The 15,972-nt window shown below is 55.6% G+C and overlaps 3 protein-coding genes across 4 annotated transcripts; 2 read left to right on the top strand and 1 right to left on the bottom strand.

Annotated features, from left to right (window-relative positions):
- The first annotated feature begins 9,445 nt into the window (after window positions 1-9,445).
- Window positions 9,446-10,147, top strand: LOC128801308 (claw keratin-like). The gene has a single exon (XM_053967124.1). It carries the CDS (start codon window positions 9,450-9,452, stop codon window positions 9,915-9,917), a length of 468 nt encoding a protein of 155 aa, XP_053823099.1. The 5' UTR covers window positions 9,446-9,449; the 3' UTR covers window positions 9,918-10,147.
- Window positions 10,148-11,849: 1,702 nt separating this feature from the next.
- LOC128801397 (claw keratin-like) lies at window positions 11,850-15,188 on the top strand. 2 transcript variants are annotated; one of them, XM_053967257.1, is made up of 2 exons: window positions 11,850-12,022; window positions 14,521-15,188. In XM_053967257.1, the coding sequence occupies exon 2, from the start codon at window positions 14,542-14,544 to the stop codon at window positions 14,923-14,925; it is 384 nt and encodes a 127-aa protein (XP_053823232.1). In that variant the 5' UTR covers window positions 11,850-12,022; window positions 14,521-14,541; the 3' UTR covers window positions 14,926-15,188. The 2 variants fall into 2 exon arrangements, with proteins under 2 accessions (XP_053823232.1, XP_053823233.1); XM_053967258.1 differs by lacking the exon at window positions 11,850-12,022 and adding an exon at window positions 12,646-12,711.
- Window positions 12,152-13,742, bottom strand: LOC128801398 (claw keratin-like). The gene has a single exon (XM_053967259.1). The coding sequence runs from the start codon at window positions 12,659-12,661 to the stop codon at window positions 12,326-12,328; it is 336 nt and encodes a 111-aa protein (XP_053823234.1). The 5' UTR covers window positions 12,662-13,742; the 3' UTR covers window positions 12,152-12,325.
- Window positions 15,189-15,972: the final 784 nt, after the last annotated feature.

Raw genomic sequence — 15,972 nt, 5'->3', positions numbered from 1 at the left:
AGCAGGAGCTTGGAGTTCCCACCTCCACGAGGTCCCTTCCTTTGTCTATTGATCAGTCTGAAAATTCCTTCCTCAGATCAAATAAACAACAAAAGCTCCCTGGGTTTGGGGTTCCATACTTGTTTTAAGTTCATATAGATCAGTTTTAGACAATATTCTAGCAATGTGTATGCCTATTATGGCAATAGTTCCAATGTATCCAGTATTATCAGTCTATTAAATAATATTTTAATGTTGGCCATGTCATTCAGCGTGAGCAGGGTTGGCAAAGGCCAGGCCGGTGTGTCGTGGAGCCCGGGTGTCTTTGTTTGAATAGCGAGGAATCTGTGAAGGAAGGCAAGGGCCTCCCGTGAAATGGAAAAGGTTAAACCCCTCCCTCCAAATTACCACAATTTCAAAATAAAAAGGATCTGAGGCAAAGATATGGGTATGGCAATAACAGTTCTTTACTAGGAAAAAACTAAATTTAAAAAATGTAATTAGTACAAACAAAACTACTGATAGAGTCCGAAACCTGACACCCTGAGGAGTCAGGGTGTTAGTGATAGTCCAGTTTAATGGTGGCTGCTCCTCCTGCTCCTGGAGTGGCAGATGAAATGCTGCTGATGCGATGATCCCGTAGAAGGGTGTAGTTTTCTCTGACCTTCTCTGACCTTTTCTCAGACCTTCTCTGAAGGTCTGGTGATAGAGTAGATGGGCCTGGTCTTCCTCTGGGAATCCAGTGAACAGGCAGAGTTGCTGTCTCAAGAAATGCTGATTTTATGCAGGTAGGGATGCTTGGCTCCTCCCTCAGGGTGGAGGATCTTACAACGGGATGATGTAACTTTCTCAGTCATGCAGTGAGCCATTCAATGGCCCATTAACAGAAGATATCTCCCCGGAGGGAGACATTGCTCTTGGAAGAGATAAGAAAACTGCCCAACTTACCAGAAGAAACCTGCCCCACCTCTGACAGATGGCAAATAGAATATATGTTTATCTTACAAGCCAGGACATTTTCCACCCCTTATTCTATTTCCATCTGCATCACAATGAAATCTTACACTCAGTTCTCACTTAAGACTCGGTTTCCCTGTGGTACGCAACGGGTTTCTCCATCTTTCTGCATTACCCACTAAGTGTAACCACGTCTTTGAGCAAAAACAATCTCACGAATGGGTTTGTCTTTGCCTGAGGTGGGATTAAGCTAAACAGTTTTTCCTAAAATACCTTTCAGATGTAACACAGGGATTTTATCTCTATTTACTGTGTGCAAGGGTTCTGACTGGGCAGGACCAGCTCGATTGATGGACCCTCGGGTGTTGACCATCGAGATTGCTTTTGCCAGGTTCATTTCCCAGTTTCTAAATGTTCCCCACCAAGTGTCTTCAGGGTAGTGTAAGGAGTCTGTTGTACCATTCAACTTTGCCGGCAGCTGGAGCATGATAGGAAATATGATATATCCATTCGATACCATGTTCTCTGGCCCAGGTGTTGATAAGGCCGTTCTTGAAATGGGTGCCATTGTCAGACTCAATTCTCTCAGGTGTGCCATGTCTCTACAGGACTTGCTTTTCTAGGCTTGAGATGGTGTTCCGGGCAGTGGCATGAGGCACAGGGTACGTCTCTAGCCATCCAGTGGTGTCTTCCACCATGGTCAGCACATAGCGCTTGCCTTGGCGTGTCTGGGGCAGTGTGATGTAGTCAATCTGCCAGGCCTCTCCATACTTGTACTTGGACCACCGTCCACCATATCACAGGGGCTTCACTCGCTTGGCCTGTTTGATGGCAGCACACGTTTCACAGTCATGGACAACCTGGGAAAAGCTGTCTATGGTTAGATTTACTCCTTGGTCTCGTGCCTACTTGTAGGTGTCATCTCTGCCCTGATGACTTGAGGCATCATGAGCCCATTGAGCCAGGAACAACTCCCCCTTATGGTGGCAATCTAAGTCTATCTTTGACACTTCTATTCTTGATGCCTGATCTACTTGCTCGTTGTTTCGATGCTCCTCATTAGCCCGACTTTTGGGGACATGGGCATCTACATGACGGACTTTCACTGTTAGTTTCTCTACCCGAGAGGCAATGTCTTTCTATATATTAGCAGCCCAGATTGGTTTTCTTCTATGTTGCTAGTTGGCCTTTCTCCACCTTCCTAGCCAGCCCCACAGAGCATTGGCTACTATCTATGAATCGGTATAAAGGTAGAGCTTTGGCCACTTCTCCCTTTTAGCAATGTCCAGGGCCAGCTGAATGGCCTTGAGTTCAGCAAGTTGGCTCGATCCACCTTCCCCTTCAGTAGCTTGTGCAACTTGTCGTGTGGGGCTCCATACAACTGCTTTCCACTTCCGGTTCATCTCTACGATGTGACAGGAACCGTCAGTGAAAAGGGCGTAGCGTGTTTCCTCTGCTGGTAGTTGGTTATATGGTGGAGCTTCTTCAGCCCTTGTCGCTTGTACCTGCTTCTCATTGTCACTGATACTAAAGTTTTCACCTTCTGGCCAGTTCGTAATTATCTCTAAAATCTCAGGGCAATTCAGGTTTCCAATACGGGCGTGCTGGGTGATGAGGGCAATCCATTTGCTCCATGTGGCGTCAGTGGCATGGTGGGTAGTAGGAACCTTTCTTTTGAACATTCACCCCAGCACCGGGAGTCGGGGTGCCAGGAGGAGTTGTGCTTCTGTGCCAATCCCCTTCGAGGCTGCTTGAACTCCTTCATAGGCAGCCAAGATTTCCTTCTCTGTGGGGGTGTAGTTGGCTTTGGACTCTCTGTAACTTCAGCTCCAGAATCCCAGTGGTCGGCCTCGAGTCTCACCAGGCACTTTCTGCTAAAGGCTCCAGGACAAACCATTGTTCCCAGCTGCAGAGTAGAGCACATTCTTGACTTCTGGTCCCATCTTGACTGGGCCAAGGGCTACAGCATGAGCAATCTCCTGCTCAATCTGGGTGAATGCTTGTTGCTGCTTAGAGCCCCAGTGGAAATCGTTCTTTTTGCAGGTGACCAGGTAAAGAGGGCTCACAGTCTGGCTATACTCGGGAATGTGCATTCTCTAAAAACCTATGGCACCTAGGAAAGCTTGTGTTTCCTTTTTGCTGGTTGGTGGAGACATCGCTTGTGATCTTGTTGACGACTTCAGTGGGAATCTGGCGCTGTCCATCTTGCCATTTCACTCCCAGGAACTGGATCTCTCGGGTAGGTCCCTTGACTTTGCTTTTCTTGATGGCAAAGCCAGCTTCTAGCAATATCTGGATGATCCTCTTACCTCTTTCAAACACTTCTGCCGCTGTGCTCCCCCACACAATGATATCATTGATGTGTTGTAGGTGTTCTGGAGCCTCACCCTTTTCTAGTGCAGCCTGGATCAGTCCATGGCAGATGGTGGGGCTGTGTTTCCACCCCTAGGGCAGTCGGTTCCAGGTGTACTGCACGCCCTTCCAGGTGAAAGCAAATTGAGGCCTGCATTCTGCTGCCAGAGGAATGGAGAAAAAATATCAATAGTGGCATACCATTTACTGCCTTGGACTCCAGCTCGTCCTGGAGTTCCAGCATATCCGGTACAGCAGCGCTCAGCAGTGGAGTCACTTCATTTAAGCCACGATAGTCCACAGCCAATCTCCATTCTCTGTCAGATTTGCGCACAGGCCAGATGGGGCTGTTGAAGGGTGAGCGGGTTTTGCTGACCACCCCTTGGGTCTCCAGCTCACGAATCATTCTGTGGATGGGGATTACAGCATCTCGATCTGTCTGATACTGCCGGTGGTGCACTGTCGAGGTCGCAATTGGCACGGGTTGCTCTTCTACCCTTAGGAGTCCTACTGCAGATGGGTTTTCTGACAGTCCAGGCAAGGTGTTTAATTGCTTAATGTCCTCTGCTTCTACAGCAGCTATTCTAAAAGCCCACCTGAGTCCCTTTGGGTCTTTGTAATAGCCGTTCCGGAGGCAGTCTATGCCTAGAATACACGCAACGTTTGGGCCAGTCACTATAGGATGTTTTTTCCACTCCTTCCTAGTTAGGCTCACCTCGGCTTCCACTAGGGTCAATTGCTGTGATCCCCCTGTCACACCAGCAATGGAAACAGGCTCTGCCCCTACATGTCTCGATGGTATCAGAGTACACTGCACACCAGTATCAACTAAAGCATCATATTTTTGTGGCTCTGATGTGCCAGGCCATCGGATCTACACTGCCTAGAAGCTCCGGTTTTCCCATGCCTCTCCCTGGCTAGGGACAGGGCCCCTCTAACCATGGTTATTATTCTTTTCCTGGGCATATATACTAGAGGTTCTTTCAAGGGGGTCTGACAGATCGTACCTGACAGCTTGGTCATGGGAGGTTGAGGCTACCTTCACTTTGGTGGAACTCCCCCGGTTAGTTTCCCTCTTTGAGTTGACACACCCGTGCTGCCAGGACAGAAGTGGGTTTCCCATCCTACCTTCCCATGTCTTTTCTATGGTCACGCAGGAAGAACCACAGATTAGCCTTTGGGGTGTACCCTCTCTCTTTATCTGGGGAATGTTGGGCTCTGACTTTGGGGCCTGTGACTCGCACAGGTGCTGCATTAACCTTCCTCATCTCCTCCCTCATCTCCTCTTTGAACTCTTTAATCACAGCTGAGATATGAGCCTGCATTGGGCCATTAATCATACTCTCATAATTCCTAAGTTTGTTAGCAACAGAACCCACTGTCTCTCAGTTAGTGTCAGCATCGATTGTTGCGATGAAAGTGGTGTACTGAGATGGCCCAAGATTTGCTAGACTCCACAGCATTTGCCCTGTGCACCTGACCTTGTCAGGGTCATTATCATGCTTTCCATCCCTCCCAAAGAGTACCTCAATACTGCCACTTCCCTCAGCTGTTGGATGCCTTCCTCAAGGGTCTTCCAGCGCATTCTATGATGGTGCTCCTACATTCTCTCCCTGTGGACAAACCTCTTTCTGACACTCAATAAAAGCCGCTCCCAGAGAGAAAGGGACCCTGGCTCCCTTACAAAAATCTGATTCATACCTGAGTCCTGGGTCAAGGGTCCCAAGTTCCTTGCCTCACCACCATCCAGCTGGATGCCTGTACCCATAAGGTCCCAGACCCAGAGTAACTAGGTAGTATAAGCCTCACGTCCTCGTTGCACAATGTCTTTGTGCAGGTTACAGAGACTTTCATACGTCAGGGACTCGGTGATGATCGCAACCTCTGGCTCTCCTGTGGGTTGTGAGGTTCCTCCATTCCTATCCCTATCTGGGTGTTCTGCTTTCATCTTAGACCTCCTTGTTTCTACCGGGGCAACTGCTGCTGGTTGGGACTGCCTTTGTGGTTCAGCTGGAACCTGGACAGTTGTAACATCTGTGGGTTCCACAGCTGTACTATTAGACTGTCCCTCTTCAAGGCAAAGGGAGGGTTTCTCACCAGCTGGGGAAATGCACTCCTTCAGCATCTCACGTATCTCCTTAACCAGAACCCTCACCCAATCTGGGTGGTTCATTTCTGAGGCGGGCTGCAGGGCAGGGTCAGGCTCTGCAGCAGTATCCCTAGTCTCTGGTGTAGGTGTTAAGGTAGTTATCCAGGTTAATCTTCCCTTATCTCTGAGTGCTAAATAGAACAGGCCTATCAGCAACACCACCCATTGTATGATGTCATTAGCATTTAGAGTGGATCTTAACCCTTTAAAAGCTGGTGGAGCAGACCCAAAAAGATGGTTAAAAGGTTGGGAGAAAATTTCCCTTGGTGTCATTTCCTCACAGTAGGTACTATTATTAAAGTAACCCTAAAAAAGTACAGTTAGTGTGTGATAGCTCTGAATCCATGTACCTGCCTTCCAGAGGAAGTTAAAGATCCATGAATTCCTCACCTTATTAACCCATAAGCCAAACTGGGTAACAGCCACAGCAGCCTTAGTTATAGGACCCATTGTCCTAGGGTGACAGTATGGTGCTTGTATCCCAAATCGTGTGTTCTGTTAATGCCTGATATTATGTTCTGTGCCTTCAGGACTGACTCAGAAAGTGAAGGATTGTTTTGTCTTGTTATCAGTCGGCTCACCTCCCCCCATGGTCTGTGTCTGGCAGAGGCTTGGCTGGCTGGGCTTTGCTTGCTTGCTTGCTTTTGCTTTTGCTTTTGCTTTTGCTTATTACTTAGTTTAGCTAGGCAGTCCAATTTTTACCCTGGACTGCTTCTTTTTCCCTTCCCTTTCCCTTTCCTGAATATTAACTGAACCTGCTCTGGACCTGGACCTGGGAAACACCAAGAAACACTGATAGCCTGCATTTTTGTGACCTGCAGCAGCCATCCCCAGCGCCGGAGACTGATAGCTGGGCAACCACTCCCAGGAGAGACTTTCTGAATTTGTCATCTCTTCAGAACCGTGAAAGGGTTTTGTTATCTGGTGTTGTTTTTCTGTATTGGGGACTGTTTTGCTTGTTAAATAAACAGGGTTTTTCCATTTCTCTCTGAGGAAATCCTTCCTGAACCAGGTGGGGGAAGGGCCGTGGGGGTTTGCTTTCAGGGGCTCCTTCCGGAGGTCTTCTCCCAAATTTTGCCCTAAACTAGGTCACCCATGTCTAGATAAGGGCCTACAAATGGGAGAAATATAGCCACAGCCAGGTGCCAATCAAACCAGGGTAAGCTAGACCACATGGTGATACTTAAAGATGTGCACACACACACACACACACACAAAAAAAAAAAATTTAGATTACTTAAGAACTGGCAATCTTTTTTTCCTCTCAATGCCCTCGTACGCAACGTTGGGCGCCGAAATCTGTCTTCATTTGAAAAGAGAAGAGTCTGTGAAGGAAGGCAAGGGCCTCCCGTGAAATGGAAAAGGTAAAACCCCTCCCTCCAAATTACCACAATTTCAAAATAAAAAGGATCTGAGGCAAAGATATGGGAATGGCAATAACAGTTCTTTGCTAGTAAAAAACTAAATTAAAAAAAAAATGTAATTAGTACAAACAAAACTACTGATAGAGTCAGAAACCTGACACCCTGAGGAGTCAGGGTGTTAGTGATAGTCCAGTTTAATGGTGGCTGCTCCTCCTGCTCCTGGAGTGGCAGATGAAATGCTGCTGATGCAATGATCCCGTAGAAGGGTGTAGTTTTCTCTGTAGGTCTGGTGATAGAGTAGATGGGCCTGGTCTTCCTCTGGGAATCCAGTGAACAGGCAGAGTTGCTGTCTCAAGAAATGCTGATTTTATGCAGGTAAGGATGCTTGGCTCCTCCCTCAGGGTGGAGGATCTTACAACGGGATGATGTAACTTTCTCAGTCATGCAGTGAGCCATTCAATGGCCCATTAACAGAAGATATCTCCCCGGAGGGAGACATTGCTCTTGGAAGAGATAAGAAAACTGCCCAACTTACCAGAAGAAACCAGCCCCACCTCTGACAGAGGGCAAATAGAATATATGCTTATCTTCCAAGCCAGGACACCAGGGCTGTGGGCAGTTCTGCTGCTGCTCCTGGGCAGAGCCGTGTCCCTGGCGAGGCCTGGGTGACACCGGCGGTGCCAGGAGGGGCTTCTGCAGCTGCAGCAGGGGCGAGGTGGGGCCGGCAGCACTCTGAGGAGCCGCGCTGGAATCCCCGGGAGAAGCGGGAGCAGGAGGCAGTGGCAGCGCAGGAATGGTGGGGGGGATGAGGGAGCAGTGGGTGCGGTTGTGGTGCTGCTCTCCCTCTCCCTGCGGAGCCGGGGCCTCCCGAGAGCCCCGAGCGGGGCCGGCTCCCTTGGGGGGCTGCACTCGCCCCCCACTGCCCAGGGCCCTGGGGCTCCAGCGGCCCTCGGGCAGTGTCCCACGGCCAGGGGGCTGGCGGTGGGGCCCGGGGCTCCTGTGGGGCTGCCGAGAGGAGCCCGCAGCGGGCAGGGGCCGGGCAGGGAGCGGGAGAGGCCCCGTGCCAGGGGCCGGGCAGGGTCTGGCTCGGGGGGACTCTGCTGCGGGGCTGGGCTGGCCAAGGACGGGCAGGAGGAGCCGGGCAGCTGCCGGGGCTTCTCCTCCGCCGTCGCCAAGCGGGGCCCCTAGGCGAGGGCTCCCCGCATTTCCTGGCCAGGAGCCGAGCTGGGGCTGTGCTGGGAGCCGGCAGCGATCGCTGCGGGGCACCGAGAGCGGATGGAAGGCGGCGGAGCATGGCCAGGGGATGTCCCAGGTTCCAGGGACAATCAAAAGTTCCAGGGACATCCAGGCACATTCCATGTCCCAAATCCCACCGACTGCCAGTGCCAGCAGAAATGTTCATTGCAAGGTTTTGGGGTTCCCTGCCATGTCTGTGAATTGCCCCTCGGAGGTTCTGCAGGACATTGGGGTTTCCATGTCCCAGTTTCCCTTGATGGTCCCGCAAAGAGCAGAGGGGGCAGATGCCACTGGTGGGCAAGCCCCAAACCCCCAGGGAAGGGGGAAAGCGGCGGGCCAGAGCCCGGGAGAGCCGTGACAGAGGGGACACCACGGGAGGGGCCGAAGGGCAGCAGCGGGGCCGGGTCCCTGTGGCTCCTCCCGTCCCGTGTCTGCCAGCTGGGCCCTGGCCGAGCCCTCCTGGAGGGGCTGCATTGCCCAGCTGGCCCCGAGGGCTGGCCCAGGGCCTCTTGGCCGAGCCCCCCAGAGCCAGGCTGGCTCTGCCCGTGGCCCAGGACAGGCCCAGCTGGGCTCGGCTGGTTCACAGGCATGGCCGGGCTGGGGCTCAGGGTGGCGGGGCTGGGCACAGCACGTCCCAAAGGATGCTCGGCATTCTTTGTAAGCAACGTGAGGGATTAGGGACAGAGCAGGGTTTATTGGGGCTGTTTGCTGAGCTCCAGCAGCACCCTGGCTGTCATGTAATGATGGGCCATGGCTGTTCCTCCCATGGGTCCAGGGCACGTTTCCACACCAATCTCCCCGATGTTGATGTCTATAATTGTATTGCGTCATTATCTCTCTGATGTAGCTTGTCAGCTTGAATTCCTAATTACCTGGTTTTTTTGCCACCGCTCCCTTTCCTGATGCCCCAGGCCCTTGGGGAGATGTATAAAAGGCCCAAAGGTTTCACAGAGCTCTATCCACCTTCCACTGCTTGACTCGCCTTGTCAACTTGGTAAGTCCAGCATTTCCTCCTCTTTCCTTCTCCATCCGTGGCTTTCTCAAGGAATCTTTGGGGCTTTCTGGGGGAACCTTTGGCTGTGTGCCCCTCTTGCTCTGCAAGTGCAGAGCTGGGAAGGCTGGGGCTACACCAGGCGACTGAGGGCTTTTGGAAGCTTGAGGACTTTGCTCTTTCGGATGTCAAAGTCTTCTTCATTGCCATGGGCAAGCAAGACTCCGGGATGGTGAGGGCAGCAAGGGATGTGAGCAGGCATTTTGATGGGACGGGGCTGTGTTCAGAAGGGCTGGGATGATCGTGAGCAAGTTCTGGGCAACGGGGAGCAGGTGGGCGAGAGCAGCAGGGCATTGGGCTGAGTCCTTGGTGTGAGCCGTGGCTGTGCCTTGTCTTGCAGCTTTGCCAGCTGAGCCGAAGGATGTCCTGCTCCAGCCTGTGTGTCCCCAGCTGCGGGGTGGCCACCCCGGCCCCTCTGGCTGACACCTGCAACGAGCCCTGCGTGCGGCAGTGCCCCGACTCCACGGTGGTCATCCAGCCCCCGGCCTCGGTGGTCACCTTCCCCGGGCCCATCCTCAGCTCCTTCCCGCAGCAGAGCGCCGTGGGCTCGGCCGGAGCTCCCTATGTGGGAGCTGGCTCCGGGGGCGCCTTTGGAAGCCGTGCAGGCTACGGGGCCCTTGGGGGCTATGGAGGTTATGGAGGCTGGGGCTATGGAAGCCGTGGTGGCTACGGGGGTTGGGGCTATGGAGGCCGTGGAGGCTACGGGGGCTGGGGTTGTGGAGGCTGGGGCTATGGAGGCCTTGGGGGCTATGGGGGCTATGGGAGCTGTGGCTACGGCGGCTGGAGCAGTGGCCACCGCTACCTGAATGGCAACTGCTGGCCCTGCTAAGCCCCAGCCCCAGTGCTGCCTCAGAACAAGAAGTGCTCCAGGAGAAACCCCGGCACATCCCGACCCGACGCTCTCTGGACCAAAACCCCTTGGGCATGGCCAGGCTCCGCACCTCGGCAGCCTCGTGCCAGCTTGGGAACCAGCTCTGCCTTGTCCCTGCCCTTCCTGAGCATCCCCGTGGGCCTCCTGGTGCCCTGGTGCTAGAGACTGGCCCGGGGCTGCTGCTCCTGCTCGCCCGGCTGTGCCCAGGGCCAGGCCATGGCAAGCCTTTTGCCGTGGCCCTGCTCCTCTGCCCAGCCCCTCCTGCCCTCCCCCTGCAATAAAAGCTCTCTTGCATTGCAATGTTGACTCCTGGTTTTCCTTCATCCTCCCTTTTCCCGCTGCCCCAGTCTCTGGGCTGTCTGCTGGGCTCTTGCAATCGCCCTGGGAGGTGCCCTGGAGCCCGGGCACAGCTGGCTCCGTGTATCCCAGCTGGGCATGTCTGACCCCGCTGCCTCTGGGGAGCACATCCCTCACAGCTCCCCGTGCTCTCCCAGCAGCAGGAGCTGAAGGACATCCCCAAAGCCCTCGATGACCACATGTGGTAATGGACCATGAGGCTCCTGCAGAAACTCTTCCGAATCCTCAGCCGAAGCAGCAAAGCTGAAATCACCTCTGGGACTGCCCTGTTGCAGTTGAGATGGTCACAACACAGAGCAACACACTGCATTTTCAGAAGGCTTCAAACCTGGTTTTATTCTAGCACGCAAGCTTTTTATACATGCCTACAAAACTCAGGAATTCACACTTTTCTCATTGGTCAGGAGAGACAAACAAAGTGCGCATTGGAAGAGGCAGCTGCAGGTGTCTCTTATTTCTCCTTTCTTTCTTGGTTTCTGTGTCAACGACCTCGATAGGAAATTCTTTCAGGGGTGAACACGGATCCTCTTCTTAAACTTCTCTCTGGCTCACAGAAGTCGCTGTAAAACCTCTCCCACACTGGGCTGGCATTGCTGGGGCACATGGAAGGTGCAGGGAAATGCAGGATGACCGCTGCATGTCCCAGGTGTTCTGGTCTGTCGGCCTTGAGGTGGAGGCAGCTGGGAAGGGAGGAGACAGACCCGAGCAGATCTTGCCCAGTCTCCTCTCCACGCCATGGAACCACCACAGGGTTCAGTCTCGTGGAGCTCTTGGAGCAGGAGCTTGGAGTTCCCACCTCCACGAGGTCCCTTCCTTTGTCTATTGATCAGTCTGAAAATTCCTTTCTCAGATCAAATAAACAACAAAAGCTCCCTGGGTTTGGGGTTCCATACTTGTTTTAAGTTCATATAGACAATATTCTAGCAATGTGTATGCCTATTATGGCAATAGTTCCAATGTATCCAGTATTACCAATCTATTAAATAATATTTTAATGTTGGCCATGTCATTCAGCATGAGCAGGGTTGGCAAAGGCCAGGCCGGTGTGTTGTGGATCCCGGGGCTGTGGGCAGTTCTGCTGCTGCTCCTGGGCAGAGCCGTGTCCCTGGCGAGGCCTGGGTGACACTGGCGGTGCCAGGAGGGGCTTCTGCAGCTGCAGCGGGGGCGAGGCGGGGCCGGCAGCGCTCTGAGGAGCCGCGCTGGAATCCCCGGGAGAAGCGGGAGCAGGAGGCAGCGGCGGTGCAGGAATGGTGGAGGGGATGAGGGAGCAGTGGGTGCGGTTGTGGTGCTGCTCTCCCTCTCCCTGCGGAGCCGGGGCCTCCCGAGAGCCCCGAGCGGGGCCGGCTCCCTTGGGGGGCTGCACTCGCCCCCCACTGCCCAGGGCCCTGGGGCTCCAGCGGCCCTCGGGCAGTGTCCCACGGCCAGGGGGCTGGCGGTGGGGCCCAGGGCTCCTGTGGGGCTGCCGAGAGGAGCCCGCAGCGGGCAGGGGCCGGGCAGGGAGCGGGAGAGGCCCCGTGCCAGGGGCCGGGCAGGGTCTGGCTCGGGGGGACTCTGCTGCGGGGCTGGGCTGGCCAAGGACGGGCAGGAGGAGCCCGGGCAGCTGCCGGGGCTTCTCCTCCGCCGTCGCTGAGCGGGGCTGGCGGAACCCCAGAGGAAAGCGGCCCGGGCTGGGCAGCGGGTGCGGAGCACAGAGCAGCCGAGAGCCGGTGACCATTGCAATGCGAGCTAGGTTTTATTGCCGTGCGGGGGCAAGGAGGGGTCGGCAGCGGAGCGGGGCCCTGGGCGAGGGCTCCCCGCGTGTCCCGGCCCCCGGCAGAGCCGGAGGCGATTTGGGGTCTTGCCAGGAGCGGTCAGCGATCGCTGCGGGGCTCCAAGCGCGGCAGGAAGGCGGCGGAGCGGGGCCGGGGGATGTCTGCCGGTCTGTTCTTCCATCGGGCCTTGGCGAGCGGGGATGGGCCGGGCGCGTTCCTGGAGCTCTCCCGGCTCGGGGGGCGCGCTCGGGCTGGGGCTTAGCAGGGCCCGCAGCCTCTGGGGACGCCGCAGCTGCCTCCAAAACCTCCGAATCCCCCAAAACCTCCATAGCCCCCAAAGCCCCCGGAGCCGCCGGAGCCCGCACGGCGTCCGGAGGAGCCGCCGAAGCCGCCTCCGACGTAGGGAGCTCCGGCCGAGCCCACGGCGCTCTGCTGCGGGAAGGAGCTGAGGATGGGCCCGGGGAAGGTGACCACCGAGGCCGGGGGCTGGATGACCACCGTGGAGTCGGGGCACTGCCGCACGCAGGGCTGGTTGCAGGTGTCAGCCAGAGGGGCCGGGGAGGCCACGCCGCAGCTGGGGACACAGCAGGACATCCTGGAGACTGGTAGAGGCTTCTGGAAAACACCCCGGGAAAGAGGCAAAGGTGTGAGGCTGGAGTGGTGTTGAGAGAGATCCTCAAGAGGCTTCACAGAGCTGCACTTACCCGAGTGATGAGAGGAGTCAAGTGCTGGAGTGTGGATGGAGCTGTGGAAGGAGCTCAGCCCTTTTATACACCCCAGAGAGCCTGGGGCTTCAGGAAGGGGGGTGCGGGCAGATCCCCCCCAGTAATTTGGAATTCACGCTGAGAAGCTTCATAAATTGAGGGGACGCAAGAAAATTCTGTCATTCCCCCATTGTGGACATTGGTGTGGACATGAGTGGACAAGAGAGAGGCGCTTGCAGGCACAGCCATGGCCCATCATTAGGTGACAGCCAGGGTGCTGCTGGAGCTCAGCCCACAGCCCCAATAAACCCTGCTCTGTCCCTAATCCCTCACTTTGCTTACAGAGAACAATTCCCGGCATCTGGCAGCACCTTGGAAGCGCGGCCCCAGCCATCACCCCTGTCATTACCGACCTTTTATGGGCTGGTAAACAGAGGCAGTGGCAGCTTGGGCAAAGTAGAAGCACTCTCGGGGTGTCTCCCAAATCCCACCGACTGCCAGTGCCAGCAGAAATGTCCATTGCAAGGTTTTGGGGTTCCCTGCCATGTCTGTGAATTGCCCCTCAGAGGTTCTGCAGGACATTGGGGTTTCCATGTCCCAGTTTCCCTTGATGGTCCCGCAAAGAGCAGAGGGGGCAGATGCCACTAGTAGGCAAGCCTCAAACCCCCAGGGAAGGGGGAAAGCGGCGGGCCAGAGCCCGGGAGAGCCGTGACAGAGGGGACACCACGGGAGGGGCCGAAGGGCAGCAGCGGGGCCGGGTCCCTGTGGCTCCTCCCATCCCGTGTCTGCCAGCTGGGCCCTGGCCGAGCCCTCCTGGAGGGGCTGCATTGCCCAGCTGGCCCCGAGGGCTGGCCCAGGGCCTCTTGGCCGAGCCCCCCAGAGCCAGGCTGGCTCTGCCCGTGGCCCAGGACAGGCCCAGCTGGGCTTGGCTGGTTCACGGGCACGGCCGGGCTGGGGCTCAGGGTGGCGGGGCTGGGCACAGCACGTCCCAAAGGATGCTCGGCATTCTTTGTAAGCAATGTGAGGAATTAGGGACAGAGCAGGGTTTATTGGGGCTGTGAGCTGAGCTCCAGCAGCACCCTGGCTGTCATGTAATGATGGGCTATGACTGTTCCTCTCATCGGTCGAGACACGTTTGCACACCAATATCTGCAAAAAGGGGATGACAAAGAAATGTTCCCCATCATTAGCTGTGTCATTTTACTTGTCCGCTTGAATTCCTAATTACTTGGGTTTGCCCCAACCCCCTGGACAGTGCCCCAGGCACTCCGGGCTGTATAAAATGTCCAAGGGCTCCACAGGGCTCCATCCAGCTCTCCCCACTTGACTCTGCTCATTGATCGCTGTGGTGAGTCCGAGCCTTCCCTCTTCCCTCCGTCCCCCCTTCCTCCTCTGTGCCTTCCCCAGGGAATCTTTGCTGCCATTTCCCAAGGAATCTCTGTGCCCGTGCTGCAGCAGCTGTCCCAGGTCAAGGTTGGGGTGCTTGGGGTAACACCAGTGGGCTCAAGGCCTCTGGGAGCCTGGTGATTTGGATGAGGGAGTTTTTCTTCATTGCCACAGGCAGGCGAGAGCCGGGGGTGGTGAGGGTAGTAGGGGATTCCAGGAGCTGTGCCAGCCGTGCCAGGGCCTTGCTGGGAAGGCCTGGGATGATCGTGAGCGAGTCCTGGGCCACGGGGAGCAGGTGGGCAAGAGCAGCAGGGCTTTGGGCCGAGTCCTTGGTGTGAGCCGTGGCTGTGCCTTGTCTTGCAGCTTTGCCAGCCGAGCCGAAGGATGTCCTGCTCCAGCCTGTGTGTCCCCAGCTGCGGGGTGGCCACCCCGGCCCCTCTGGCTGACACTTGCAACGAGCCCTGCGTGCGGCAGTGCCCCGACTCCACGGTGGTCATCCAGCCCCCGGCCTCGGTGGTCACCTTCCCCGGGCCCATCCTCAGCTCCTTCCCGCAGCAGAGCGCCGTGGGCTCGGCCGGAGCTCCCTATGTGGGAGCCAGCTCCGGGGGCGCCTTTGGAAGCCGTGGAGGCTACGGGGCCTTTGGGGGCCTTGGGGGCTTTGGGGGCTATGGAGGTTTTGGGGGTTATGGCAGCTTTGGCGGTTTTGGGGGCTCTGGGATCTGTGGCCGCGGGTCCAGGTCCTTCGGGGGCTCCTGTGGGCCCTGCTAAGCCCCAAATCCCAGCGGAGTTCAGCGCTGCCCCTGCCCGCGGGCTCCTCCAGCAGCCCCTGCTGTCTTGTGCCGTCTGAGCCGGGGTGAAGCTGCAGCCCCTGCTCAGGGCCGGCCCAGCAGCCCCGGGAGCTGCAGGGTCCCCGTCACTGCCAGGTGACCCTGCAGAGCCTCGGCTGGCACCTTTGGGGCTCCCAGGACTGCCTCCAAAAGCTGCCCCCTCTCTGCCACACCAGCCCTCTGTGCCCAGCCTGGGCTGAGGCTCTGCCCTGCTTCGCCCTGCTCCGAGCCCCGAACTTGCCCTGGGAAGGGGCAATCTCTGGGCTGGAGCCCTGGGCTGGGCCTCGCTGCTGCCTTGGGGTTTTCGTGTTTCCAATGCCTTGCTGCTGGTTTGTCTCTCGCTGACACCGCCTGTGGCCTTTTCATCCACAATAAAGAATCTGCATTGCTGCAACCGCTTGGATTTTGGTTCGTTTTTCTCGGTTTGCTCCTCTGATTGTCCGTGTTGAGCTGGGATATCTTCACAGGATCCCAGAATCATTCAGGTTTTAAAAACCTCCGAGATCTTCATCCAGTTTTTGACCTATCCCCACCGTGTCACCTGGCCCAGGGCTCCAAGTGCCATTTCCACTTGTTCCTTGGACAATTCCAGGGGTGGGGACTCCAAACCTCCCTGGGCAGCCCCTTCTAGTCCTGACCACCCTTCCCAGGAAGAAATTCTTCCCCAGATGAAGCTCAAGGCCCAACATTTATCATCCATGAATGACACATTAATGGACAGGGCGTGTGTTTTGTGAGAGCACACAAAGGATGGAAATGAATCATTATCCCTATTGCAAGGGACAGGCTTGAAGGGAAAATGATCAATTAATTTATTTATTCCTTTGTGTTCCTTCAGCAAAAGTTACAATGTCTTCACTTTTCTCCACAGTCGATGATTTTGGCAGTTCAAAGCACCTCGCAGACGCCCATAACTGTTTTATCTATTTATAAGCTGTTATTAATCTATTTAAAGCACCATTCTCTTCTCAGCTGCTTCATTATTGAA

Source organism: Vidua chalybeata, chromosome 29 (assembly GCF_026979565.1).
Source record: "Vidua chalybeata isolate OUT-0048 chromosome 29, bVidCha1 merged haplotype, whole genome shotgun sequence".
NCBI classification, from domain to species: Eukaryota; Metazoa; Chordata; class Aves; order Passeriformes; family Viduidae; genus Vidua; species Vidua chalybeata.
Note: the sequence above shows the minus strand (reverse complement) of the source record. Positions and strands in the feature narration are given on the sequence as shown.

Coding starts and splice junctions, on each gene's coding strand:
- LOC128801398 (XM_053967259.1), bottom strand. CDS start 12,661: ATGTCCTGCTGTGTCCCCAGCTGCGGCGTGGCCTCCCCGGCCCCTCTG.
- LOC128801397 (XM_053967257.1), top strand. CDS start 14,542: ATGTCCTGCTCCAGCCTGTGTGTCCCCAGCTGCGGGGTGGCCACCCCG.
- LOC128801308 (XM_053967124.1), top strand. CDS start 9,450: ATGTCCTGCTCCAGCCTGTGTGTCCCCAGCTGCGGGGTGGCCACCCCG.